The following is a 26,870-nucleotide window of genomic DNA, read 5'->3' as shown; positions in this document are numbered from 1 at the left end:
CCACCTCTAGTTTCTTTCTGATGATTTTCCGCGAAGAAGAAGCTGTTGGGGAATCAGAGACGAAACTTCAAAGTTCTATTTCTCTCTGACTTAGAAGCAAACTGGACCCGCAAGTATCTCACGCCGGCGGAAGGATACTGGGCTAAACAAGCACCAGGAAGTTCGCTCAGGTAGACGCTAGGGGGCGGGACTTAACAGAAGCGAGGGGGCGGGGCTAACAACTCCGAGTGCGGGAAAGGCAGTGGGACACCGGTCGGCTGTTCTGGAAGGCGACAATTGGGTGAGGAGGCAAGTGACATAATAGCCGCGCGCTCACGGGTTCTGACGGTAGCCGTCGCGTCTGCGTACGGGGAGCTGGTTGCCGCAGCGGCCGCCTGGAATTGTGGGGATTGTGTCTGCCCCTGGGCTGCCGGGCGGGAAGCCGAAGGTAGGGGCAGTAAGGCCACCCGGCCCTGGGCCTGGGCTGGAGGCTCAGGGCCCTGCTCCGGTCTCTACCCGCCAGCGGCCCTGGCGCCTTCCCAGCACTGTTCGGGGTCCCTACACATCCCACCAGTGTCTCTGAAGCGGGACGTGTAAGTGGGCTCTGGACCCCTCACTAGTTTGTACAGACTTGGCCTCTCAGCCCAACGCTGCCTTCCCTATCTTTCCCACTCAGAACGTCTCCAGGATACCTGCTTGAATGCCAGGAGATGAGGCAGTGGGGGTCCGAGACAGGCTTTTGGCTTCTCATTTGTTTTCATTTCCTTCCCTATTCTCTTCTCCCGTTCTTAGTTTCTTCATTTGTCCAGATGCTCCAGGGTTGACATTCTGGTGTCTCTTCACCATATGGAATTGAACGCTACCCGCATTGTATTTCCACTTCGATCTTGTGTTTTCCTTTGCCCTAGGTAGATGAAATACTTGCCTGTAAAGTCAGAGTTAGAGACTTTGGTGTGTTTCAAATCACCAGAAGGTTGTGCCTATCCCTGGTGTGTTTCAAATCACCCAGAGGGTTGTGTTTATCTCTGGGCATTATTTTCAGGCATTTTGGATAAAGTGAGGCATGGGTACCTGCCGCTCTCCCCAGGTGGTTCTGATTCAGGTGGTCCCGAAATCCTCACTTTGAAATTCTCTGCTACAGAAACCAATAGAAAATCATTTGAACTATGAGCCACATGTGGGAAAAACAAGGTAATCAGGAAATACCTAGCACCTGCGAGGTTAGTGTGTGTATGTGGGGGTTCCTTTGCTCTAGAGGACCTAGAGGGCTGTTTGATACCTTAAAATAATTTAAAATATATGATTCATGTGTAAGATTAGTTTTTTAAATAAATATTTTTAAATACTTGGCCTCAAATTCAAGTCCAGCTTGCTTTCCGACCTAAATAAAACAGCAAACTTGTTTTGGGGATTTAGGAAGTTAGATTAAACCTAGACTAGGTAAGCAGGATAAGAATGAATTCTTCATGTTTGCCAAGAGAGTAAATCGATATTTAAAACACAATGTTTGTTTAGACAGTGTGGAAGATGTGTTTTGTATCTGTGTCCTTTTAGCTCTCAACCCACCCAAATTTCTTTTCCGATAAAATTATAGCCAGATTTGGAGATTGGATAGGATTTTGATGGGAGCTAGGACAGGAGGATATCAGGATTGATATTTGTGTGGAATGGATCAGGACTTGGTCTGTGGCTTCAGTTGAGAACTTGGTCCTTGGGCTTTTTTCTAAATGGAATTAAAATTGTTTTTACTTAATTTTGGCTGTGCTTGGCTTTCATTGCTGCATGGCCTTTTTCTCTAGTTATGGAGAGTGGGGGCTGCTTTCTAGTTGTGTGCCGGCTTCTCATTGCTGTGGCTTTTCTTGTGGAGCAGGGAGTCTAGGGGCTTGGACTTCAGTAGTTGAGGCACGTGGGTCTAGAACACAGCCTCAGTAGTTATGGTGCACTTGGGCTTAGTTGCCCTGCAGCAGGTAGGATCTTCCCGGACCGGGGATGGAACTCTTATCTCCTGCACTAGCTGGTGGATTCTTTACCGCTGAGCCACTAGGGAAGCTCGGCCCTTGGGTTTTTAAGGTGTTGCCATATCAGACTTATTTTTACTGTTCTTTTGGGTGTTTAGTGGATTTAATCTGCAGATTAATACATGTGGTATTCAGATGAAATTGACAATAGACAAGACTTACTGCCCCCATTTTACAGATGGTGAGAATGGGTAGTATGTTAGTAGAGATGTGGTAGTGCAGGAATGAGGTTTGTCCTCTGATTCTCGCTCTCTTCCTCTTGCCTGATGTCTTTGAATGCCAGCTATTACTTTTCTGCAGAGGCCAGTTTTGAGCCCTGGTGTGTTTTGTTGACAGGAGAAAAGAATAATTAAAAAGCTGCAAAGTAACAAAATGGCTTTAAAATAAGCATGCCAGAACTTAATTCTCAGTGAGTAGTGTTCTCTTTTAGAATGGCATGTGTAAGTGGTGGGGGTTGAGGGTAACATCTTGATAATGACCTTTTGTTTTTTCTTTTTTGCCTCCATACTCAGCTTGTGGGATCTTAGTTTCCCAACCAGGAATCAAACCTGCATCGGAAGTGTAGAGTCTTAATCACTGGACCTCCAGGGAAGTCCCATTAAAAAGAATTTTTTTTGATATGGCCTTTGTACAAAATAGTTTTGAAAATCCATCTTGAAATTGTCAGAGATGTTTTTGAACCATATGAGAGATCAGTTTCATTAATACATGACACCATACAGTTGCTGCTGTTCTTTTTTTTTTAAACTACAAATGGCATGGTTAGGCAACCTGTCATGTGACCTCAGATGAATTAACAGTTCATTTGAAGTGGACCTAGTGGAAATGTGAGTGTTTTTTCTTTTTGGATGGGGTGAGCATGTTGCATGGCTTGTGGGATCTTAGTTCCCCACGAGGGATTGAACCTGGGCCCTTGGCCGTGAAATCATGGAGTCTTCCCCACTGGACTGTTAGGGAATTCCCTGAACATGACTTGTGATTCTATCACTTATTGGGAATATGACCTCTAACAAGTTATTTCACTTTTAAGGCTTGGTTTTCTAGTGGATAAAAATGGGAATAATACTTCGAAGAGTGGTTAAATGAGGTAATTCCTATGAAGCTTTTGGGACATAGGAATGCAGTCACTGCATCCTCAATAAAAGATTTGCTATTAATGAAAATATTCAAAAAGACAAGAGAGTTTGTAACGGCAAGTTGTACCTTTTTCCAAATAGGCGGATGCCTTCTAATTGTCATTTCATTATGTTTGTAGATTCATGCTCTGACCTTCTCATCCTGCCTCCTGTCTTTTTTTGTTTATTTATTTTCTATCCTTTCCTGAGTGATGCTGTGCAGTGGAGGCTGTCTGCCAGTCTCTTGGAGTAAGCCTCTTTTCAGAGAGCTAATCTGAACATTCTTACAGTGCCAGCCCCTTGGTTGTGGATTCCTGGGGATTTTTTTGTGGGGCCTCAGCTGGTGTTTGGATCATGCTCTGTAGCACAGTCATCTCTAATTCCTGGATTTGGAGTCAGTTTGGAGACCTGTTCTTGTGAGCTAATCTTTTCTCTTTCTGAGCGAAGATGAATGCTTTATCTTTCTCTGAGTAGGCTTTAAGCTGCAAGTCTTAGTCTTCTGCAGTACAGAGCTTCTTACTTTAATTGTATGTGGTGTAAGGAAGGAATATCCTTCCCTCTTCATGTACTTCCACCAAGGGTTTTACTGCCAAGTAGGGAAGGAGGATGGCTGGTTGTCATTCAGGTGAGGCGGTGGGTGACCCCTGATGACCAGCTTCAACAATAATTGAATTTGTCTTTGGAATAAAAACATCATAAAAGAGGGAAGCTACTCAGGACACATGTGGAGAACCTGCCAGAGTTTTCCTGATTTGTGAAGAGTTTACACCTGACATCCTCACTTGTGCAATTTTCTACCTTGGAGACAGAATCCAGGAGCATCTGAGCTATATTTAGCCCAGACTGATGGACAAGGGTGTGGTTGTGTTGGCTGGTCATGTCTGCCCTCATTCTCCTAACAGGGTCCTAGGAACAATTTGAGGCCTTGAGAAGTAACTTAGTCCATTATGGGCTGCTATAATAGAACACCGTAGATTGGATGGTTTAAATAACACACACTTATTTCCTGCAGTTCTGGAGGCTGGAAGTGAAAGATTGCTGCTGCTGCTGCTGCTAAGTCGCGGAAGTGAAAGATTAGGGTGCCAATATGATCAGGTTCTTTTGGAAACTGGGTTGTCCCTTTGGACATCTAATCCGATGTCTTTCAACTTTTTGTTCATTAGCACCTTTTGAGACATTTTTCCCCTTAATTGCCCCTTTGCCTCTAATCAATGGAATTTTAATACAACAAATATACTGTGTATCTGTTTATGTACTGTGGTCCAAAGGGCCACAAGCTGTTGTAATATCTAAGATTTTTTTGTCTTCCTCAGGAATCAATTTTCACCCCTTGGGGGGTGATTTTGCCTCATTGAGAATGCATGGTCTTATCTTATATTGTCTCACTAATATAGTTATCAAGGCTCATTTTTTTAACTTTTAAATTTTTATTGGGATATAGCCAATTAACAGAGAAGGCAGTAGCAACCCACTCCAGTACTTTTGCCTGGAAAATCCCATGGATGGAGGAGCCTGGTGGGCTGCAGTCCATGGGGTCGCTAAGAGCTGGACACGACTGAGCAACTTCACTCTCACTTTTCACTTTCATGCATTGGAAAAGGAAATGGCAACCCACTCCAGTGTTCTTGTCTGGAGAATCCCAGGGACGGCGGAGCTGGTGGGCTGCCACCTATGGGGTCGCATAGAGTCGGACACGACTGAAGTGACTTAGCAGCAGCATGTTTATTTTTTGCTTATTGCTATTCTTAATAATTCAGAGCAGAAGTTGTTTGTCCCTTTCTGATGTTATTCTGTATTGTCTGCTTCAAAGCCTAATGATGTTAAGGGAGTTGGAGAAGAAATGGAATATGAGTGGAGGTAGGAGGGATATTTTTATCTGGACTTCTCCAAATAGGCTGGAATTGAGTATATTCTCCACTGTTTTTATTTTCTTCCAAATCTTAAGAGTTTTCAGGTACTGCACTTGCCATTTGTTTCTCTAGTGCCTCCTTGGCCTTTATTTATCACAGCTGAGCGCAGATGTTCTTGGCCTGAAAATTGAGTAGTGCCTGTTCAGCCCATGTCACATGTCAAATTCACAGAGAAATGGGAAGGGGTATGTTTCTGAGGTCTGCTTGCTGGCTGTGTCTTGACTGAAAGCATTCTTGATTATGCCTTTTAATTACCACTTACTGTCATCACAGGTAGAGGAACATACAGCAGTCAGTGAATTGATCCATGTCTTGCCACTTCCCTTCTGCAAGTTGTCTGCCCTTTCTGTCTTGTGAGAGAGAAGAGTTCTAGAAAGTGGAAGATGAGAAATGCATCCCAAAGGTCTGATGAGGAAGGCTGATGCCAGTGGACTTTTAAATGGATATTTCTTTACATTTGTGAATACTTTCATGCTTATGCCTCTTATCTCTGTGAGGCTCCCAAGGAGGTAGCATCCATCTGACCAAACTGTGGAATACTAGCAGGCTTCAGTTCAGAGGAAGAAACATAAAGTAGGACAATCAATACAAACATTGATTGATCATGCTTTGAACCCAGGGAGTAGTAGACATTGGAAGCATAAGAGGCCAACTCCTTAGCAAGGAGTTTAATATTGATTTTGTGACCCTCTGCATGTCATACTCATGGGATTTTGATTTAGATTATATTCACTCATGGGATTTGATTTCGATTATAGTAAGTCTAAATTCACATCATTTCTGTACTGGAAGAGATCATCCTAGGAGGTCTTTATATCAATTTCATTGCAAACATCAGGATTGAGTCTGGTTCAAATTCAAGGGATGGCTCTTTGTGGTTCCTTGGGTGAGTAGAGAGTCAGAAGGTACCCTTCTAGTTCTGTCATCACCCAGTGCTTCAGTTTTACTTTTGATGGGTTCCTATTTTACCGATGAAATGAGCTTCAGGCACGTGAAATGGGCCATATACCTTTTTTAGGGCCACCAGCCTGTTAGTGGCAGAGCTGAGACTCAAGCCAGAGGGCTTGCAGAAGATGGCCGTAGAAGTTGTTGGAATTATTTAGAACCTTGTAAAGATGCAAGATGTAATTGCAGTTAGAAATCCCTATGGAAGGAGAAGGCCCTGCCTCCATTGACTGCCTTGTTCATTATCTTACAACTCTCACAGGTGAGGTTTTTGGGTGTAATGCCGATTTTTCTCCTATTTGTAAGTATTTCCTTTTGCTCTTACCTCAAAGGAAATAGATTTGAAGTTTCCACTTGTTTAGAAACAATAAGTAGTGCCCAGGCCAGACTGCTGTGTGTTCTGTAAAGAATGGAGCCACTGAAGCAGTGGACCTTATTTTGTGACCCAAGCAAACCTTTAAAACATTTCTAAAAGAAAAAGTGAAGGAATGGATAGTATGTCTCAGTGGTTTAAACCACTCAGGGGTCCAGTGTTCATAGGAGCATTATTTACAATAGCCAAGACATGGAAGCAATCTGAGTGTCCCAATAATAGATGAATGGATAAAGTAGAAGTGGTAGATATATTCAATGGAATACTACTCAGCCATAAAAAAGAAATAATGGCATTTGCAGCAATATGGATGGATCTAGAGATTATCATACTAAATAAAGGAAATCAGATAAAGACAAATACCATATAATGTCACCAATATGTGGGATCTAAAAGAAGTGATACAAATGAACTTATTTATAAAATGAAAACACAAAAATAGAAAATAAATTTATGTTTACCGAAGGGGAAAGAAGGGGAGGGATAAATTAGTTTGGAATTAACAGGTATGCACTACTGTATATATAATAGATGAACAACAAGGACCTACTGTATAGTACAGGGATCTATATTCAATATCTTGTAATAACCTGTTAATATAATGGAGGCACTTCCCTGGCTGTCCATTGGTTAAGACTGTGCTTTCACTGTGGGGGCTTGGGTTCTATCCCTGGTTGGGGAACTAAGCTGTTGCATGCCATGCATATATATATGCAATATATATTCTTTGTGCTTAGTCTCTCTGTCATGCCCGACTCTTAGTGATCCCATGGACTGTAGCCCACCACGCTTCTCTGTCCATGGGGATTCTCCAGTCAAGAATACGGGAGTGTGTTGCCATGCCCTCCTCCAGGGGATCTTCCCAATCCTGGGATTGAACCCAGCTCTCCCACATTGCAGGCGAAATCTTTATCTGAGCCACCAGAGAAGCCCATATTCTTTATATATATATCTTTATAGTATATGTTTATATATATTCTTTATATATACTCTAATATATAAAAATTATATACATAATATATATAAACTATGTAAAGTACATATATATACTATATATTCTTCATACTCTTTATACTATAAAGAATATATATAATGAATATACTTTATATGTTATATATTTATATGTATAATGTAAATTTATATTCTTTATATATGTATATATTCTTTATCTGAAACATTGCTATATACCTGAAACTAACACAGCATTGTAAATTAACTATTGTTGTTGCTTGTTTAGTCACTAAGTAGTGTCTGACTCTTTGCGACTCCATGGATTTCTGCATGCCAGGCTTCCCTGTCCTTCACTATCTCCCAGAGTTTGCTCAATTTCATGTCCATTGAGTCAGTGATGCTATTTCATCCTCTGATGCTCTCCTCTCCTTTTGCCTTCAGTCTTTCCCAGCATCAGGGTCTTTTCCAGTGAGTCAACTCTTTGCAGCAGGTGGCCAAAGTCCTTCCAATGAATATTCAGGGTTGATTTCCTTTAGGATTGACTAGTTTGATCTTGCTGTCCAAGGGACTCTCAGGAGTCTACTCCAGTACTGCAATTCAAAAGCATCAATCCTTAAGCACTCAGCCTTCTTTATGTCCCAACTGTCACATCCGTACATGACAACTGGAAAAACCATAGCTTTGACTAGACAGACTTTTGTTGGCAAAGTGATGTTCCTGCTTTTTAATATGCTGTCTGGGTTTGTTATAGCTTTTCTTCCAAGGAGCAAGTGTCTTTTAATTTCTTGGCTGCAATCATAGTAAGCAGTGATTTTGGAACCCAAGAAAAGAATATGTCACTGCTTCCACTTTTTCCCTTTCTATTTGCCGTGAATTAATGGGACTAGATGCCATGATCTTAGTTTTTTGAATACTGAGTTTTAAGCCAGCTTTTTCACTCTCCTCTTTGACCCTCATCAAGAGGCTCTTTAGTTCCTCTTCACTTTCTGACATTAGAGTGGTATCATTTGCATATCTGAAGTTGTTGATATTTCTCCTGGCAATCTTGATTCCAGCTTGTGATTCATCCAACCTGGCATTTCATATATGTACTCTGCATATAAGTTAAATAAACAAGGTGACAGTGTACAGCCTTGTCATATTCCTTTCTCAATTTTGAACCAGTCAGTAGTTCCATGTAAGGTTCTAACTTTTGCTTCTTGACCTGCATACAGGTTTCTCAGTCTGATATTCCCACCTCTTTAAGAATTTTCCACACTTTTTTTGGGATCCACACAGTCAAAGGCTTTAGCAGTCAATGAAGCAGAAGTAGATATTTTTCTGCAATTCTCTTTTTCTATGATTCAACGGATGCTGGCCATTTCATCTCTGGTTCCTCTGCCTTTTCTAAATCCAGCTTGTACATCTGGAGGTTCTTGGTTCACGTACTGCTGAAGCCTAGCTTGAAGGATTTTGAGCATTACCTTGCTAGCATGTGAAATGAGCACAATTATACAGTAATTTGAACCTTCTTTGGCATTGCCTTTCTTTGGAATTGGAATGAAAACTGACCTTTTCCAGTCCTGTGGCCAGTGCTGAGTTTTCCGAATTTGCTGACATACTGAGTGCAGCACTTTAACAGCATCATCTTTTAGGATTTGAAGTATCTCAGCTGGAATTCCATCACCTCCACTATCTTTGTTTGTAGCAGTGCTTTCTAAGGCCCACTTGACTTTACACTCCAGAATGTCTGGCTCTAGGTGAGTGACCATACTACCGTGGTTATCCAGGTCATTAAGACCTTTTTAATGTAGTTTTTCTGTATATTCTTGCCATGTTTTCTTAATCTTTTCTGCTTCTGTTAGGTCCTTACCATTTCTGTCTTTTATTATGCCCGTCCTTGCATGAAATGTTCCCTTAATATCTCTAATTTTCTTGAAGAGATCTCTAGTCTTTCCCATTCAGTTGTTTTCCTTTGCTTCTTTGCATTGTTCACTTAAGAAGGCCTTCTTATCTCTCCTTGCTATTCTCTGGAACTCTGCATTCAGTTGGGTTTATCTTTCCCCTTCTCCCTTGCTTTTCACTTCTCTTCTTTCATCAGCTATTTGTAAAGCCTCCTCAGTCCACCCTTCATAGATCACAGTGTTGTCATGGTGAAGGGACGTGCATAACTCAATGAAAGTATATGACATGCTGTGCAGGGCCACCCAAGATGGACAGGTCATAGTGGAGAGTTGTGACAAAATGTAATCTGGAGGTGGGAATGGCAAACCAATCCAGTATTCTTGGCAAAAGCAAAGGTATAAGACACCAGAAGATGATCTCCCCCGACTTAGGTCAGAAGGTGTCCAATATGCTACTGGGGAACTACAGTTTAATTAAAGCCCCACTCATGGATCAGCTCACTTGGTTTCTTAATCTTCTATTGTTAGATTTCAGATTGTTAACAAGATGCTTACTTTCTCTAAGCCTTGATTTCATGATCTATAGAATGGGAGTAATAATAGCTACTTTTGTAGCTGTCTTGAGAATTGAGAATTGTGGAAACTGCATTCACTGGCACAGTATAAGTGTTCTGTATATTGTTATCAATAATGACAACAACAAGTTTCCAGTTCCTGACCCGGTTAGAGGATAAATTATGCTGACTGTTCAAGTGTGATCTTAACCATCACATCATTGTCTTTGTTGGCTGGTTTATTATTCCTGTCAGTCACATTGATCATGCTCTTGCAGCTTCTTGGCCACCGCCATCCTTATTTGACTTAGTTCTCACCTTTTTGAGGCTCTCCCTACTGGCTACCCCAGTCAAGGGCATCTGACATGGTGATTTTAATGAAGCAGGGCTGGCTGGTCCAGAGCCTGCCTGCAGCCCTCTGAGACAATGTGTTCTCCTGGTCTCTGGCCTTTTTAGCCACACGTGAAGCAGTTAGCTCATTAAGGGAACGTTGACTTCTGTCATGGCTTTTTTCTGATTTGTATGCCCATTTCTGGGCTTGTGTGAGGTCAGAGAGGCATAGTCAATTACACTGACCTGGATTTTGTGCTCAAGTTGGCTCTCTTTTGCTTTGAGATTTGCAACTGGTTCAGTATAGCAGTGGGAGAGGAAGTGAGGGAAAAGCCCCTGAAGCTACTAACCAGCCCCGCCCCCATTTTATTGACGTCAAGCTGAGTTTTAAAAAATTCTGACATGATCATAACTATTGCCTGTGCCTTACTTCTGAATGAAACAAATAGGGTTAAACCTCATTATTTAGGGGCAAGACCAGTCTGCATAGGTAGAACAACAGAAATCGAGTGTTTTCATGAATTGCTGTATGGCAAACACTATCATGATATTATAAAGTAATTATCTTCCAATTAAAGCAAATAAATAATCCTGACTACCCCCCACACACCCACACACACAAAATGTTTGCAAAGATGCCATTGTCTTAAAATTTGGGGCAGGCTTCTGCTGTGTCTTTCTCATCCTGTCTTACTGCTTCCTCTGTTTCCTGGAACTGCACCTGAGTTTGTTTTTTTTAAACTTTTTATTTTGTACTGAGGTATAGCTGATTAACAATGATGTGATAGTTTCAGGTGAACAGCAGAGGTATTCAGCGATACATATACGTGTATCCATTTCCCCCCATGCACCTGGGTTTTTATAGGAGTCTCCACTTATCTCCTCCTTTGGCTCCCTCCAGGACATTGTGTACCACTGCTGTTAGGAAATACATTTCTGATTGGAGAACACTCATGTTTAGAAGATTTCAGTGGCACCTACTGGCTGCTAAATAAATTCCCTATGTATCAGTTGTCCTTGTGTTCATGTCCGTCGCAGTGTATCCCTGTCCTATCACTTTAATGATATCCTCTGTCATTACATATGAGTACTGTTTGCTCCTGGTACACTGATCGGTGTGGTCCTCGAAGCATTCTGCATGCTTCTCTCAGCCAGTTCTTTTGTCTGGAGTACTCTCTCCTTAGTTTCCTCCTTTATTCTGCAGATCCACCTTCTTCACTGGGCCTTGCCTAGTACCTCCTCATCTGTATCTCCATAGCAACACTTTGACTATAGAGTTCAGCATACTTTATCCTAGTTTGTTGTTTTGTCTCTTATTGTATGAGCTTCCCAAGGACATGGGCATATACTTTATTTTGTCTCCAGTCTAATGCTATGTAACATGGACACTATAAATGCTTATTGTATGAGTGAATACATGAATGCCTGAGAAATGATTAGCAGTTCTGTTCAAATCCCAGTTCTTCCCAGAAACATTCCTTGATCCCTAATCATAGTGAGTCTGACACACTCAACTCCCAGAGCCCTTTGTGTCTGAAACATTCTGATTCTTTAGAGTCAGTCTTCCCACCTTGATTAGAAATTCTTGGAGGCCACAAATTGCATCCCTCATTTTTCTTTGTGTACCCAGCCCCCAGCACAATTCCTGGCATACAGAGGGTGTTTAATACACGCTTTTGAATCTTAAGAGTCTAGCCATTTGGTCAGTCGCTGTGCCTACCAGTTGATCAGCCTTCTGTTAATCACTGGCCAGGGGTCTCCAACTTAGAGATGTTCCCAGGGCCAGGTTGGAAACTGTGAGGCAACAAGAAATGCTGGGCTGTCAAGTTGGGGTGCTTATGTACTCTGTGGGGAACAGCTACTTCTCAGTCCATTTTTGCCACAGGTGAGTATGGCTTTAGTGGCCTCCTCAGCTCATATTACAAGGGAAGCTAGAAATTCAGATTCTAATGTGATATCTGCAAGGACTACCAAAGTGCACGTGTGGTCCAGATTTGACCTATTCCTGTCTTTTTGTGGCCTTTGGGTTGAGGCTGAAATTTCCCAGCCACAAATTTTCTTCGTGGAAGAAGAAAGGGAGGGGAGGACATAAACTGAGGGAGGTTTTTAGGGAGTTTTGGTGAAAGCCTAGCTTTGATTGAGAGTATCCTGTAATTTTCTATGGGTAATGACTTGCTCTCTTGGGCTGAGTGCTATAGAGACTATGTATGGTTTGGGCTTCATCCTTTCGTATTCCCCAGAAAGATGGTGTCCGAGGGACTTTTGTGATTTTTGCTCTTTTTGTCCAGCCTCAGCTGATACAGGTTTGATGGTGGTTCTTGCCTCTGTTGACTTCTAAGGGCCTGGTGGTCAGGCTGGTACAGAGACCATTCCTGTTAAAGGCTTCCCTGAGAAGGGATTCTGGATGAGCAAGTACAACCAAAAGTGAAATATACTGAACAAAATCAATGCCTAAATGTCAGCCAAGGGGCAAAGCAGTATAATAGCTGGAAGGAAATCTGTACCTCTGTGGAACCTCTTGCAGGCCCATATCGTGTCGCCTGGCTGTCCTGTTCTTCGCATAGTCTCTTAAGGGCACCTGGCAATGCTTACTGCTCGGTACTACTTCTGGGTCTGAAAGTGTCACCACCAGTGGTCTCCCCATCTGTGGCAGAAAGTAGGTGATGGAATATCTGGAAGAATACATGGGGAACTGAAAAGAGTGGTTGTCTTTGGTGAGAGCCTCTGCATGGCTGGAGAGTGGGAGAAGAAGGGAGCCTGACTTTTCACTGTGGACTTTTGTGTACTTTCTCTGATCTGAACTGTGCACGTATATTGTTATTTTTTAGTGTACCTGAGCAAACCCAAGTGTGAGCTCGTTTTCTGATTCTCTGTTGTCACTTTCTTCTTGAAGCGTGTGTTTCTCTGTAAACACCTGGACCCAGTCCCTGTAGATTGTCTCTCAGAGGTGGCAGCCTCACCTCTCTGTTGTCCTCAAGTCTTTTAGAGTTTTTCACTTAAGGGTCTTTAGAATGACAGTCAGGCTTAAAGTACGTTCAACATTTTACTACTTTTAATGGGCTTTCAGAAAACATTATTTTATCTGATCCTTAAAACATTCCTGCTTTCTAGAGGTGAAAAATTGAGGTTTGGAGAATCGAAGTGACTTACTTGGGGCCATACAGCTGGTCAGGATAGAGCTGTGGCTGATCTGGGTAGTCATACTTCACATTCGTGCACCTTGCTCTAAGTTCTTATGGCAGTGAAGTTGTCTTCTCTTTTTGGAATTCCCTTTGCGGTTTCCAGAGATGTTTCAGTTAGGGCCAGGGTGGAGCTGTGGTGTTTTCTCTTTCCTCTTTCTAGTGTTTCCCTCTTTAGGACTCTCAGTTACATACACCTATCTTTTCTGGGGAAAAAAAGGGGTCAGAAGTAGGTTTCTCCATTTTCTACATAGGGTAAATTAAGGCTCCATACAGGCAGTACTTTTTAGGGAAGCTTGAATCGACAGTCTGGTTTCCTGTTCTTTGCTGAATATTATTGCTGCTATTAGGCAGAGGGCTGTGTTTCCAGGTTACAAATCTTTTTAGCGAAGAAGTAAATGTGGAATAGAATTGGAAGGACCCATGTAGTCCTTGGATATAATTTAATGCTCTATATCCCACAGAGAGTAAACATTGTAAAGTGTGCAAGATGGCTTTGGATTAATATCCTGACAACATATGGTTTGGCATGTAGGGCACTCCTGGGAGACCCTCCTCTCTGTACACAGCCCGCCTTTGCTGGGTGGCCCCTTTCCACAGGTCTTCCCAGCAGCTGTTATGCACCTGGGTAAATTGTCAGTTTTCCTAAGCACTGAAAAAAATTTTTTTAGCTGATGAAAGCTCTCATACAGGAGGCAAAAGAAACAGACAACCCTGAGAGACAGTGTGTTCTAGTACTTCTTAGTTTCCCCTGAGTTTGTCCAGGGTATTCACTTCCTTTAGAAACACTGGCTGATCATAATCACTGGGCTCTTCAGAATACAGTATTAAATCATCTTACCCTTTCCACTCTGTTTCCCCTGGAGTCATTGTATGGAAAGTCTCTGGAAGCTCCAGAGAGGCAGTGAGCCCCATGGAAGGAAGTCTCAACTATTCCTAAGCATTAAGCAGAAATCTTTGACATTTTACTTTTTCTATTCTTACTTAAATCAGAATTAGGTTGCCATCAAAGAGGATTCTGTGCATTAATGACACCACTCAGAGTGGGAGAGGCTCCTGGTACCTCCTTTGCAGTATCTGAAGAGAACTTGGGGGCATGCAGAGATCATGCTCAGGTTATCTTCTCCTCACCTAGCCCTAACCTGTGCTATGCCAAAGAGAGTTGTCATAGAGATATATACCAGCTGATGGCTTAGTCAAGGCCTCACTGGTTGGCAGCTTTGTAGGTCTGGAAACTCAGCTAGTTCATCCAGGTTTAAGTCCCGGTGGGGACTTAAAGCATGTGAAATTCTTAAGCATGTGAAATTCATGAGACCATTGAGCTACAGTTTCAGTTAACTAATTAACTCTAAGAAACATGATTACCAAGTTGATTTGTGAGGACAGGTAGGAGCATTGTCTCCACTACAGGAAAGGTGAGCTGGGAGCCAAGTCAGCTCTGGAGGAAGTCAAGGTGAAGTATGGTGGAAAGCTCTTGTCTGTAGATCGATATACCCAAATTCAAACCATATACTATCTGTGAGACATCTGAGATGAGTTACTTAACCTCTGCTCCTATTTCTTCATTTGTAACCAACCCCCGGTGGCCACCCCCTCTCCCCGCCAACTTCCCTCAGATTTTCAGATATGTATGTAGTAAGCGCTCAGTGAAGACTGTCTTATTTATTTCCCTGTCTCCTTCCCTCTACTGTTCTTTCCTTCCAGCCTTGTTCTTCTAGGGCTATGTCTATATTTTGACCAAAATACACTTGTCAGTCTGTTAGGGCACCAGGGATGCATTGGAGAGAGATTCACTTTCATTCTCTAGCTTCCCTTGTACGTGTCCTTTGCAGATCAGTCTTTCTTTTACCACAGGTTACAGTAGGAACAACTAGATTCTAACTCTTCTGTCTGTTTCAACCTAGGAAGTCTTTCTAGTTACCATTGAATCTATAGTTCTTTGCCAAGCACCCACTATGGGTTAGGTACTGCTTGGCCATGAGAATATAGTGGTGAGTGAGACCGAAATACCTTTCCAAACCCCCTCCTCAGATGGGTTACTTCTGTGGATGACTGGTCTTGTGCTTATTTTTGTTGCTTCATCCTAACTTCCTTTTGAGAGGGCAGTCTTCTCCCTCGACCTAAGAGACAGTGCCCATTTGTGTTGCCTGGGTCTTGCCTGCTGGCTTGCTTGCTCCTAAGTGATGAAGGTAGCAAGCTGAGGCTGAAGGAGAAAGCCCTGTGGGCTATTACTGCCTCGGCCACACATGTCCCAAAGGCTTGCGCTTGGCACTCCTGAATGTTCCTTTTCTCCCTGCACACAGATTATAGTGTTCATGGGTAATTTAAATTCAAATAACCTTCCGCCTCCTCTCCTCCTTAAAAAAAAAAAAAAGAGCCCTGTGTATTACAGGTTAGAGAACAAAGAGGGGCAGCCTGGGTCTCCTGGTAGGGTTTGTTATATCATGTTTTTTATGCAGTCTGGCTATGGGTTGCCTTTTCTTTAATAAGGCTAATGTGTAATTCAGGCATCCTGATTTCTGCAGTCATAGAATCTCACATCTTTCTCTACCTTGTTTGTCATATATAGTGTGACATATAGTCATGTACACACACACACACACACACACACACACACACACACACACACACACACACACACACACACACACACAGAGTCTGTTAGGGCTTTGACTGACAGCTGACAGGAAGTGGAACTTGATTCTTCACTTTGGACTATACGCTGCATCCTGGCCCTTAGTGGTTGCTGCATAAAGAAATAAAGAATGCCCAGTAGCCAGGTTGATGGACTTCTTAGCTTCAAAATAGGGGCCTGAAGATAGCCCTCTGTTCCCTCTTGCTCTTTCTGTTTCCAATATACCAGCAGTTGCCAGGAAGTGTATACAGGGAGCAGGCAGAATGGCTCTCTGGGAACCGTTTATTTGAGAGCCCTCAGTGGAGAAGTGCATTTTCCTCTCCTCCTCCTCTTGCTGTGGTGTGTAGCACTGTGACTTGGTACTGCTTGTCCCTCTGCTATACTGAGGTCTGTTTGTGACTCCTCTGGCCCTGTAGGGATTTTCAGCAATAAATTGCTTGCTGCTTGGTGTTTCCCCCAAACTCAATCACCTTTCCAGGGATAGGGGAGTGAGTGTGTCAACAATTAGGGACCTAGCAGAGCCTCTGTTTCTTACACTGTGACCCCTGGAAATACAGTCGTTGAGCCTACATGAGCCATGCTTCCCACTGCTTCTTGGGTTGGGCATTTGCTGCAGTTGGATTTAGCTTTAAGAGTCACGCTAGAGGCTTGCTTGGAAAGAGGGAGCACTGAATAATTATTGCTTATGTACCAGTTAAACCTATCAGCCAACATATGTCAAGTGCAGGAAAAAGGTGCGATAATGTTATTGTAATGGCATAATAGTTATCATAATAATCAACTGGCATAGCATTTGATAAGAGGCAGATCTATAATGAGTTCAAGGGAAGGGTTAATCTTCAACTACAGCACAGTGAATTGGTGCTTAACCTTGTAAGAGATGCCTTGTTGATGCAAGTGATTCAGGTACTGATTTGCTCCCCCCTCTCTCAGTAGCTAGAGGAGCTATGGAAACTTCAGCTGGGGTTGTCTGCCCTGCAGGTACTGTCTTTTTCATGGTGTGATGGAGCATACACCATCCTTTTGTTTAAGTTTTACCATCCTAGCACCCAGCAGCAATGGATTTATTCCTATAGGTTCATTTGGAATTTTCAGAAAATCCAGCCTTAGTTTCTTAGCTACAGTTGATAAACTCTACTCCCTGCAGTGAACTGTGTTCCATACCTAGGGGTGGTGGTGTACCTCTCTTATGTGTACATGCTAATTGTGGTGGGCTGTGCTTGCAGAAGACGGCCTCTCCTCACCCAGAGAGCTTGCTGGAACTGCATTCCCACGTGGTTAGAAAGGTGGTGGTGAAGGGGTGAGGAGCAGAGCTGGTCTCATAGAGGACCCACAAAGGCAGCATTAGGGTGGGAGAAAAGAGTATTTGGATCCAGGCAGACCTGGGTTTGCACCTGACCTTCCCACTCACTAGCTGTTGGAGAAGTTATTTAACTTTGCTGAGCCTACGTCCCTGTCTTTGTGCTCATCTGTTGTCTCATTCGTTCTTCACTAAGAGCCCTGTCTCTGAAGTAACTATCACTATGCCTGCCACTGAGTAGAGCTCAGTGAATGCTTCTGCTTCCCCCAGCCCACTCCCACCTGCCTGTCCTAAAGAGTAGAAGGGCAGGGACAATACCCTTCTGCTTCCAAAGGGAATTTTGGCCACAATTGAAGATTAATAGGTGAGTTTCTTCAGGCCCTGGTGTTGTTTCTCTGAACCACAACCTGTAGACCTCCTTTGGAGCTGACTCATCGGGAAGACTTTTGATATATAATGTTTGGGCACATCTCTGCTTTATCCAGGGAGTAAAACATGGGGTTTAAAAATCACTTCTCGGAACAGTATCCCTACTCCCGCCTCATTCCCCTGCCGCTGTGCTCCTTTCCCCTCTTTCGTTTGTGTGGGTCACTTGGGAGCACTGTCTGCCTTGGGAAGTGCTTGTTTCTTACAGAAGCTGCTCCTCCAGTCTCTTTACTGGGTAAAAGTTATTTTCTGTCTGTTTTGGCTGCATCATGGCGCTGAGGATCTTAGTTCCCTGAGGGAGGATCGAACCTGGGCCCCCAGCAGAGGAAGCCTTGAATTTTAATCACTGGACCACCAGAGAAGTCCCAGGGTTATTGTATTTCTATATGCCTGGGCCTTTGCTGTGGACTTTTATTTTGGAAGCCTGGAGTACTCAGACAAGGTGACATCTTTTTTGACTCTCTTTGGCTGTAGGCCAGCTTATCACTATGGCTACCACTCATTTGGAGAAAGGCAGGATACAGAAAGTAACTTTTGGAAGAAATTTGGGAAAGAGGAGGGGGAAGGGGAAGAATAGTTTGTTTTAAGGTCACAAGAGGAGAATAGCTTCTCTAAGCAGAACCATTTTGTTTTGGACAGAGCTTCATTTTCCTTCTCTCTGAATTTTTCTTTCAGTCAATAGACACACTAATAGCCTCTATTACATTCCAGACACTGTGGTTATCCCTTTTATATATTTATCAACAAGTCAGATACAGTTCCTGTTCAGAGTGTTGATGAATATAGACATTAATCAAATTATAATCTCATACATAAATGTGAAATTATGATTATAATAAGTGTGTGGAAAGAAAGGAATGTGGTACCATGAGAATATTTGACAGGGATTTGACTTGATCCTGGGTTTAAGAGGGTATCAGGGAAAGCTTTGTTAAGGGAGTGATTTTTGAGCTGTGAAGAACAAGCGGATGTTTACTAAGCAAAGTGACATGAGGTTGATGGGCGTTTCCGGCTGTGGGCCTAACTTTTACAAAGCCTCCTGGGGGCATGGTGGGGAGGAAAGAAACGTGACTTCTATGGGGAGCTGAAACAAAATGTGGCCAGAGGACAGCGAGTGAGAGGAGATAGGCACAGGGTCAGGTTGGAGGGGGTGGCAAGGACAGGCCTGTTCAGCATGGCAAGGCATTTTGATTGTACTAGAAGAGCTGGGTGGAGAAGGCACCTGGAAAATCCCATGGATGGAGGAGCCTGGGAGGCTGCAGTCCATGGGGTTGCTAAGAGTCAGGCACGACTGAGCGATTTCACTTTCATGCATTGGAGAAGGAAATGGCGACCCACTCCAGTGTTCTTGCCTGGAGAATCCCAGGGATGGGGGAGCCTGGTGGGATGCCATCTGTGGGGTCACACAGAGTCGGACACGACTGAAGCAACTTAGCAGCAGCAGCAGAAGAGCTGGGAGACCTTTGGAGGGTTGTTAGTCGTGGTGGTGAGATGATTGAATTTGCAATATGAACAGATCACTCTGTTAGATGGTACATTAGATGCATTTTGATGAGAGTGAGAGTGAAAATTAGAGAAGGAACATTACTATAATGGGTTGCTTTTTTTCCTTCAGTCAACTGAATGGTAATATTGATATCGACCCTATGACACGTTGCCTTATTCCTCCTGAGTCAAGTCTTCTCTTCGTGCCTACTGTCAGTGTGCTGTTAGGGCCACCTGGTCATTCAGCAGACACGGTGGCTCAGAGTGTTGGCATTTGGCGTTTTGTCATCGTCCCAGAAAAATACCTGGAGGTTTCATGCCTGTCACTTGTTAACGCGTGACAGCAACAATGCATGTTGTAGCCTGTTGACTGGCCATCTCTGTTGGCTGTCACTAACTGGAAGGGCTACGCCTTTCACCTTGGACCTCTTAAGCCACTGACATGGGTACCTTCCTGAAATGTGATGTGCCAAGTTAGCAAAGCCAGCACCTGCGGTTTGTGTACTGCTCACTTCTGGGTGATATTGATGTGTACATGTCATTTCTTGGCAGCAGCCAGTGTCTGGAGGGCTGGAAATGGGTTGTCGTCCTTCTTTCCACTGTGTCGCCAGGAAGACTGAGAGGCAGGAGGGACCCATGGTATAAGAAGCCGGGGTCAGTGTCACATGCTGTCAGACCAGGTGTTAGATGCGTGGCAGGTGGCTTCAGACCCTAAATCAGAGCCTGTCCTCAGCAGTACTGTGGCCTCGGCCACTGCTCCTCAGTCACTCAGCTGGAAGGCCATGCTCATATAGTGGTTAGGAGCGTGACCCTTGGAATTGAGCAGACGTTAGCTGGAATCTCTGCTTAACTACTTAGAAGCTGTGTGATCTTGTCCAAGTTACTTCACTTCCCTGACTCATAGTTTTCTTATCTCTAACTGGGAGATAATGATAGATTTCCATCTCATGGGGGAGTTGTTGTGAAGTATCAGTGAGAATGTATGAAAGGTGATTAGCTTCTTCACAGCCTAATTGATGAATAAATGGTGGTTATGATTGTTGTCATGGTTTATTTGGCTGATTTTGTTAGTCTTGCATGTGTGGTATATGCTGGACTCCTTGCTGGGTGTGGCATAAAGATGTTCTGCCTTTGAGGTACTCAGTTTTGTGGTAACTTTTTCTGTTATTTGTCACCTTCTGTATGGTCATGCTTCAATAAAACAGAGAGTCTCCTGGAGAGGATCCCGGTCAGATGCCCACTTGGTGATGCTTTGTCTTCCTGTGGGCCTCTTCCTCCTCCTGTGGTCCCTGGCCTCCAACGTGCCCTGACTCCTGTTTGTTCCTGCCTTGGGGGTAGGAGCGATCCGCGCTTGGTGAGGTGTAGCCCTGCTTCTTGCTGGGACTGCACCATCTGGAGCAGCCCTCTCTTTTTGTTGCCTTGTGAGTTTCCATTTCTAGTAGTGAACCCATCCTTGGGCTCTTTTGTTTGTTTCTTAAACAGTCTATTGTTGCTGCTACTCTTCCATTGTGAAATGCAGTGTAAGGTGGTTGACATAAAAGACCATGAAAAATAACCTGGGTTGTATTTTCTGTAAAGTTTTGTTCAGTACCAAATTGGGTAAAATAAAATACTCCCCAGTGGTCTTGGGGTTGGGGAAGGGAATGATCTTTGTAATGGGATTGTATTTGGTGGAGGTGTTGGGGAAAGTTAATTAGATTTATTTGATTTCCTGCGGGGGTGGAAGTGAGGGTAAGGGAAGTTCAGAGCCTTTCACATTCTCTGAATTGGAGCCTTTGTTGGCTGAGGAGGTGAGGAATGTTGGTCTAGAGTGTCTGGAGCTAGAGTGCAGGCCCTGACCTGTGCCCGTGCTTTCTTCCTCATTCATGGGAGTAGGGGGTGCCACAGTGAGTTTGTATGCCCCTTCATTCACTCATCATTTAGTAAGCTGCGTGCACCGTGTTCTCTAGGAAGAAAGAGAATTCCACTTCTGCTGATTGATAATTCTTTGTCCCTGTCCTGGTACTTCTGTGACAGTTTCCTCATCTGAATAAGGTATACTGATATCCACCTGCTGGGACAGTTAGGATGAAATGAGATAATGTATATCATCGCCTGATGTGTGGTAGGTGCCCAGTGAGTGAGGAGGATTATAGTACCTTTAAAGAACTCAAACCCCGTCAAGTAGAGAAGCCATAGGTTCTGAGAAAGGCTGGCGAAGGGCACAGACCAGTGAGAATGGATTTGGTTTGTTAGGGAAGGTTCCTGGGGAAGATACTTGGAGTCAGGCCCCAATCTTTCCTCACTGGGGAATATGAGAAACTGCTTCAGTTTGAAGAGAAGCAATAGTCAGAAGGTTTGTGTGGTTACCTGAAAGAACTGTTGTTTTTCCCCCTACCCCCAAACAGAAAGGGGTTGGATCATTAGAGCAAAGTGGCTGGGGGCCCTGGCTCTTTCTAGTCAGATTGACCTGGGTTCCAGCTGTGGCTCTGTTTTGTACATGCTGTATGGTTTTGGGCAAGTCACTTCCCCTTTCTGAACTTCGGTGCTGTCATCTGTGAAGTGGAAATGACGATATCTACTCATAGTGTTGGTTGAGGATTGAATGAAAATAATGCATGTAAAGCAGTTAGCAAAGTGCCCTTGACATAGTACATATTCAGTGACTTGTATATCTCTTGGGAAATGAAACTCTTCAAAATTTCTGGGGCCAGGTAAACTTTTTGTTAAGTCAGTCTATATCCTGGAAAAAGTTACCGGCTTTCCGCAATCAGCTCTTAAGGAGAACGTAGCTCCCCTGCCTTCAGTTTCTGTCGGCTCACCATCATACTGAGAATGGTATCCAGACTCCCTACCCTGCTTGTTGGCCGTTACTGAGCGATCTCCCTCTGCCTGAGTTGGCGGCCACATTTCCTGCACCCTCTCCCTCGTCCTCTGTGTTCTGGCCTCTCTGACATTTCTGCTCCTCACATAGAGGACCTTTGCTCCCTTTGTACCCTCTGGCTGGAATACTCTTCCCTCGTGTTCTCTCCATTGACTCCTTGTCATTCAGGTCTCAGTTCTGCCATTACTTAAGAGAGAGGCCCTTCCATTTGTCTGGTATTAAGTAACTTCTCACATCATGGTAACATAGGTATCTGATATTTTTCTCGTTTTCTTCTTGTTGACTGTTTTCCCTCCACCTGAATGTAAGTTTGTTGTTGTTGTTCAGTCGCTCAGTTGTCTGACTCTGAGACCCCATGGACAGCAGCACGCCAGGCTTTCCTGTCCTTCAGCGTCTTCTGGAGCTTGCTCAAACTCATGTCCATTGAGTCAGTGGTGCTATCCAACCATCTTGTCCTCTGGCATCCCTTCTCCTCCTGCCTTCAATCGTTCTCAGAATCAGGGTCTTTTCTAATGAGCCGGCTCTTCGCATCAGGTGGCCAAAGTATTGGAGCTTCAGTTTCAGCGTTAGTCCTTCCAGTGAATATTCGGGATTAAGGGACTGTTAAGAGTATTCTCCAATACCACAGTTCAAAAAGCATCAATTCTTTGGCGCTCATCTTTCTTTATGGTTCAACTGTTATATCCATACATGACTACTGGAAAAACCATAGCTTTGACTATATGGACCTTTGTGAGCAAAGTAATGTCTCTGCTTTTTAACACACTGTCTAGGTTGGTCATAGCTTTTCTTACAAGGAGCAAGCATCTTTTAATTTCATGGCTGCAGTCATCATCTGCAGTGATTTTGGAACCCAAGAAAAGAAAGTCTGTCATTGTTTCCATTGTTTCCCCACCTGTTTGCCATGAAGTAATGGGACTAGATGCCATGATCTTCGTTTTTTGAATGTAGAGTTTTAAGCCAGCTTTTTCACTCTCTTCTTTCACATTCATCAAGAGGCTCTTTAGTTCCTCTTCACTTTCTGCCATAAGGGTGGTGTCATCTGCATATCTGAGGTTGTTGATATTTCTCCCAGCAATCTTGATTCCGGCTTGTGCTTCATCCCTCCCAGCATTTTGCATTATATACTCTGGATATAAGTTAAATAAGCAGGATGACAAGATACACCCTTGACGTTCCTCTTTCCCAGTTTTGAACCAGTCTGTTGTTCCATGTCTGGTTCTAACTGTTGCTTCTTGACCTGCGTACCAGTTTCTCAGGAGGCAGGTCAGGTGGTTTGGTATTCCCATCTCTTTTAGAATTTTCCAGTTTATTGTGATCCACACAGTCAAAGGCTTTGGCATAGTCAATAAAGCAGAAATAGATGTTTTTCTGGAACTCTCTTGCTTTCTCCATGATCCAGCGGATGTTGGCAATTTGATCTCTGGTTCCTCTACCTTTTCTAAATATAGCTTGAACATCTGGAAGTTCTCAGTTCACGTACTGTTGAAGCCTGGCTTGGAGAATTTTGAGCATTATTTTGCTAGTGTGTGAAATGAGTGCAATTGTGTGGTGGTTTGAGCATTCCTTGGCATTGCCCTTCTTTGGTATTGGAATGAAAACTGACCTTTTCCAGTCCTGTGGCCACTGCTGTTTTCCAAATTTGCTGGCATATTGCGTGCAGCACTTTCACAGCATCATCTTTTAGGATTTGAAATAGGTTAGCTGGAATTCCATCATCTCCACTAGCTTTGTTCTTAGTGATGCTTCCTAAGGCCCACTTGACTTTACACTCCAGGAAGTCTGGCTCTAGGTGAGTGATCACACCATTGTGGTGATCTGGGTCATTAACATCTTTTTTGTATAGTTCTTCATGTATTCTTACCACCTCTTCTTAATCTCTTCTGCTTCTGTTAAGTCCATACCATTTCTGTCGTTTATTGTGTCTATCTTTGCCTGAAATGTTCCCTTGGTGTCTTTAATTTTCTTGAAGAGATCTCTAGTCTTTCCCATTCTGTTGTTTTCCTTTATGTCTTTGCATTGATCACTGAGGAAGGCTTTATTCTCTCTCCTTGCTGTTTTTTGGAACTCTGCATTCAGATGAGAACAGCTGCTGTCAGTCATGTGCACAGTTGTATTTCCAGTGGTAAGAACAGTTCCTGGCATATAGTAATAGATGATCAAACAGCATTTATTGAACGAATGAGCTTGTGAATGAGAATGGATTTTGTTATTACGCTGACTGGGTACACAGGTACTTGTGTTCATACTGCTTTGTTTCCAAAGTAAATGTAATCAAGGTGATTTTCTTTCTTGTTCATTACTTATTAAGTGTCTTCCCACTTCCCCTCAACCATTAATTGGAACCTTCTGGAGGGAGGCTGTTTTTCTCTGGCTTCATTTTATGTGGCTTTGTTTCTTTCTGGCATTTTGTTATTGGAAAGAGGAGTTTGTAGTTATTGGGCTTTGGGCATTGATTTTCAGATTTTCTGTTACAAGGAAGCAGGCTTTAGTGCATTTGCTTGGAATAAAAACAAACACAGACACTTGCCAGGATGGCGACTTTATCTCACTCTGATTTTCTACTGATAATTTTTGCAGTACTACCTAGGTACTTAGCCAGGGGTATTAGACAAGAATTGACAAATCGACGATGGCCAGAGAGATACAAATTCACAGAATGTGAATAAGTAGCAGGTGGAACAGTCAGGGAATATTGCTTTTTTTCTTTCTGACACTGTCCTGTTTTTTTTTCGTGGCAAATATTAGTGATATGAGAGAGACCTGGACCAGTTAACTGTTTCCCTTGTAGATGGCCTGTAGCCTGCGGAGCTGCGGGGACTGTGGGCTCAGTGCTGGTGTGCCCACCTGGTAAGTCCTAGGCAGTCCTGCTTTGCTTTGCTAAGAATGCTCTCCAAGCTTTTAGAGTAAGAAAGGAGCAGGAATCCAGTCATCTTTGTAAATGTTTGGGTCCTAAATGTTACTAGTGCTCAAAGATTTAGAGTGCTCCTCGACTTAGAGAATGAAATCATAGGCATGAACATGAGCAGGAAAGGGTGTCTGGAGTGGAGTAAGCCAGCAGACATGGGCTTAAATCCCAGAAAGGTTCTGTGTTTATTGAGAGCGGTAGCCCTATAAGTACTGGTCTCTACTCATTTCCAAGACTCCCTTTTTCCCAGCTAAAGCTGCCTTTTCTTTCTCCTTGTCTCTAAGTACATGGTTATCTTACCTTGCTTTAGATATTGTTGACTCTTCACTATTTATAAATCTCAGAAAAGGAAGACATTGGAAGGAAGACTTTGTTAGTTCTCTCCTTTGCTTATTTTCCTTCTTCGAAGGACTTAGACTTGTGGTTAATTCGGGGTATTTCGTCACACTTGTTACTACTAAGTCAGTATCTTAACTTGTCATCATTACTGATCATCCTCTATCCATCTGGGGTAATCTTTATGTTTAAATTTATTTATAAGTCCACTTTTAGTGAATTCCTCTTTACTTTTTTTTTTTTTTGTTGTTGTTGTTTTAATGCAAGAGTTTCAGCTATATGTCAGCAAGACAAGTATTTGAAGATTCTGGTACCAAAAGGTAGTTTTTCTCTGGGCTGAGAAATCATTATTACTCCTCACTTCTTTCACCTCTCCCTTCAGTCTTTTCTGAGCTAAATGATGATCTCTGTTCCTTTAATCTTCTCTCCTTTGCTCTATGTCCTGGTCCTCCTGTTGTTTCCACAATTCTTGTTCAAAGGAGTATTTTCTTATAGAATTTTAACAGCTTTCTTCTGGCCAGGATTGTAGGTAACATGTTAGGCTCCGTCTCCTTTTCCCCCAGGCTATATAAGGATTGTATGTGTGCATGTGATTGTAGAAATGTGGTTGGGATGGGCAAAATGCGCTGATACCCTCTCCCACCCCAGGTTGCCTGTCATCCATAGTCCTGAATCATTTAAAGGTGCATCAGCCAGTGAGTCCCCAGGCTAGGGGTGGTGATGATGGCCTGTATCAGATAGCTTATCAGGCTACCTATTTCTTTCTTTTTTTAGATTGAGGTTTTTTTTTTGTTGTTGTTGTTATTGTTTGGTTAAAAAGTAAACCAACTCATATCTCTTTTTATTTTGATTTGCATTGATTGTCTGTCCTTAAATCCCAAGTGAGAACTTTAAAACTAGTTGCCAGTCTTTGTGTTCACAAGGATTTGGAGGGTCAGGCCTCCAGTCTTTCTTCACCTGTTTATCTGATAGAATAATCAACCGCTGTGTACACTGCTCTCAAATGTCTCTCCTCTCTCACACATGCATGCATGCACACACATGAACACATTCTTTTTTCTGAGGAATGGACACTTCTCTAAGGGGAATCCATCTTGTTTCATGCAAATAACCTCCATTACAGCAAAATGCAGGAGACAGACTTTGGGAAAGGTAGAATTAGCAAGTTTTTCTTTTTTCCCCAGAAGACCTCAAAGCTCTTAAAATAAACCTTAAAAAACCTGCTACTCACAGCCTCAGCTCTGAGAAAAGACAAATTGCAAACCTGGTGCAGTGAGTCTCTGCTTTTCTCCTCTGATCTTTTTCCTTTTTCTCTCTCAATTTATTTTAACGTTGTCTTTCATGGTCTTACTTAGAAAGTTGATTCAGTCCTTCATTGCCAGCTCTTAGCTGGAGAAGCAGCAGGGTTTCTGGCCCTAATTTATGGTTTATATTTCTTCTCCATTCTCTTTCTTGGCCACCCCAGTTCCTCATCTCACAACACTTTACTGATCCCTCCCCCATTAGAATGACAGTGACATGTAGCTTTGGAATTTGATGTTGTCAGTACTCGCCTAATGATTTGGGTAGAATTTGGCAGCCTGTTTTGTGCATGTGCTGCTAGATAAGGAAATGGGGCTTTTCTCTCTTGGTACCTTCATTCTTTCCCCTTGCCTACCTCATCCTGGTGAGCCTTGTAGC

At 43.1% G+C, this 26,870-nt stretch overlaps 1 protein-coding gene across 5 annotated transcripts in view; it reads left to right on the top strand.

Annotated features, from left to right (window-relative positions):
- Window positions 1-238: 238 nt before the first annotated feature.
- Window positions 239-26,870, top strand: part of SIL1 (SIL1 nucleotide exchange factor) — a 250,181-nt gene continuing 223,549 nt past the window's right edge. The window contains exon 1 of one of the 5 annotated variants that reach the window (XM_052642451.1): window positions 239-288. Coding sequence is in view for 1 of the 5 variants with exons in the window: in XM_052642448.1 (XP_052498408.1) it covers window positions 2,823-2,824 (2 nt within the window). In the remaining 4 variants the exon portion in view is untranslated. Of the gene's footprint in view, window positions 289-343; window positions 573-2,765; window positions 2,825-26,870 lie in introns of those variants that run through there. The other 4 variants (XM_052642452.1, XM_052642450.1, XM_052642449.1 and 1 more) reach the window with 4 other exon arrangements.

The sequence above is a fragment of the Budorcas taxicolor genome, chromosome 7 (assembly GCF_023091745.1).
Source record: "Budorcas taxicolor isolate Tak-1 chromosome 7, Takin1.1, whole genome shotgun sequence".
NCBI lineage: Eukaryota > Metazoa > Chordata > Mammalia > Artiodactyla > Bovidae > Budorcas > Budorcas taxicolor.
The sequence above is the reverse complement of the archived record's forward strand: the minus strand, read 5'-3'. Positions and strand labels throughout refer to the sequence as shown.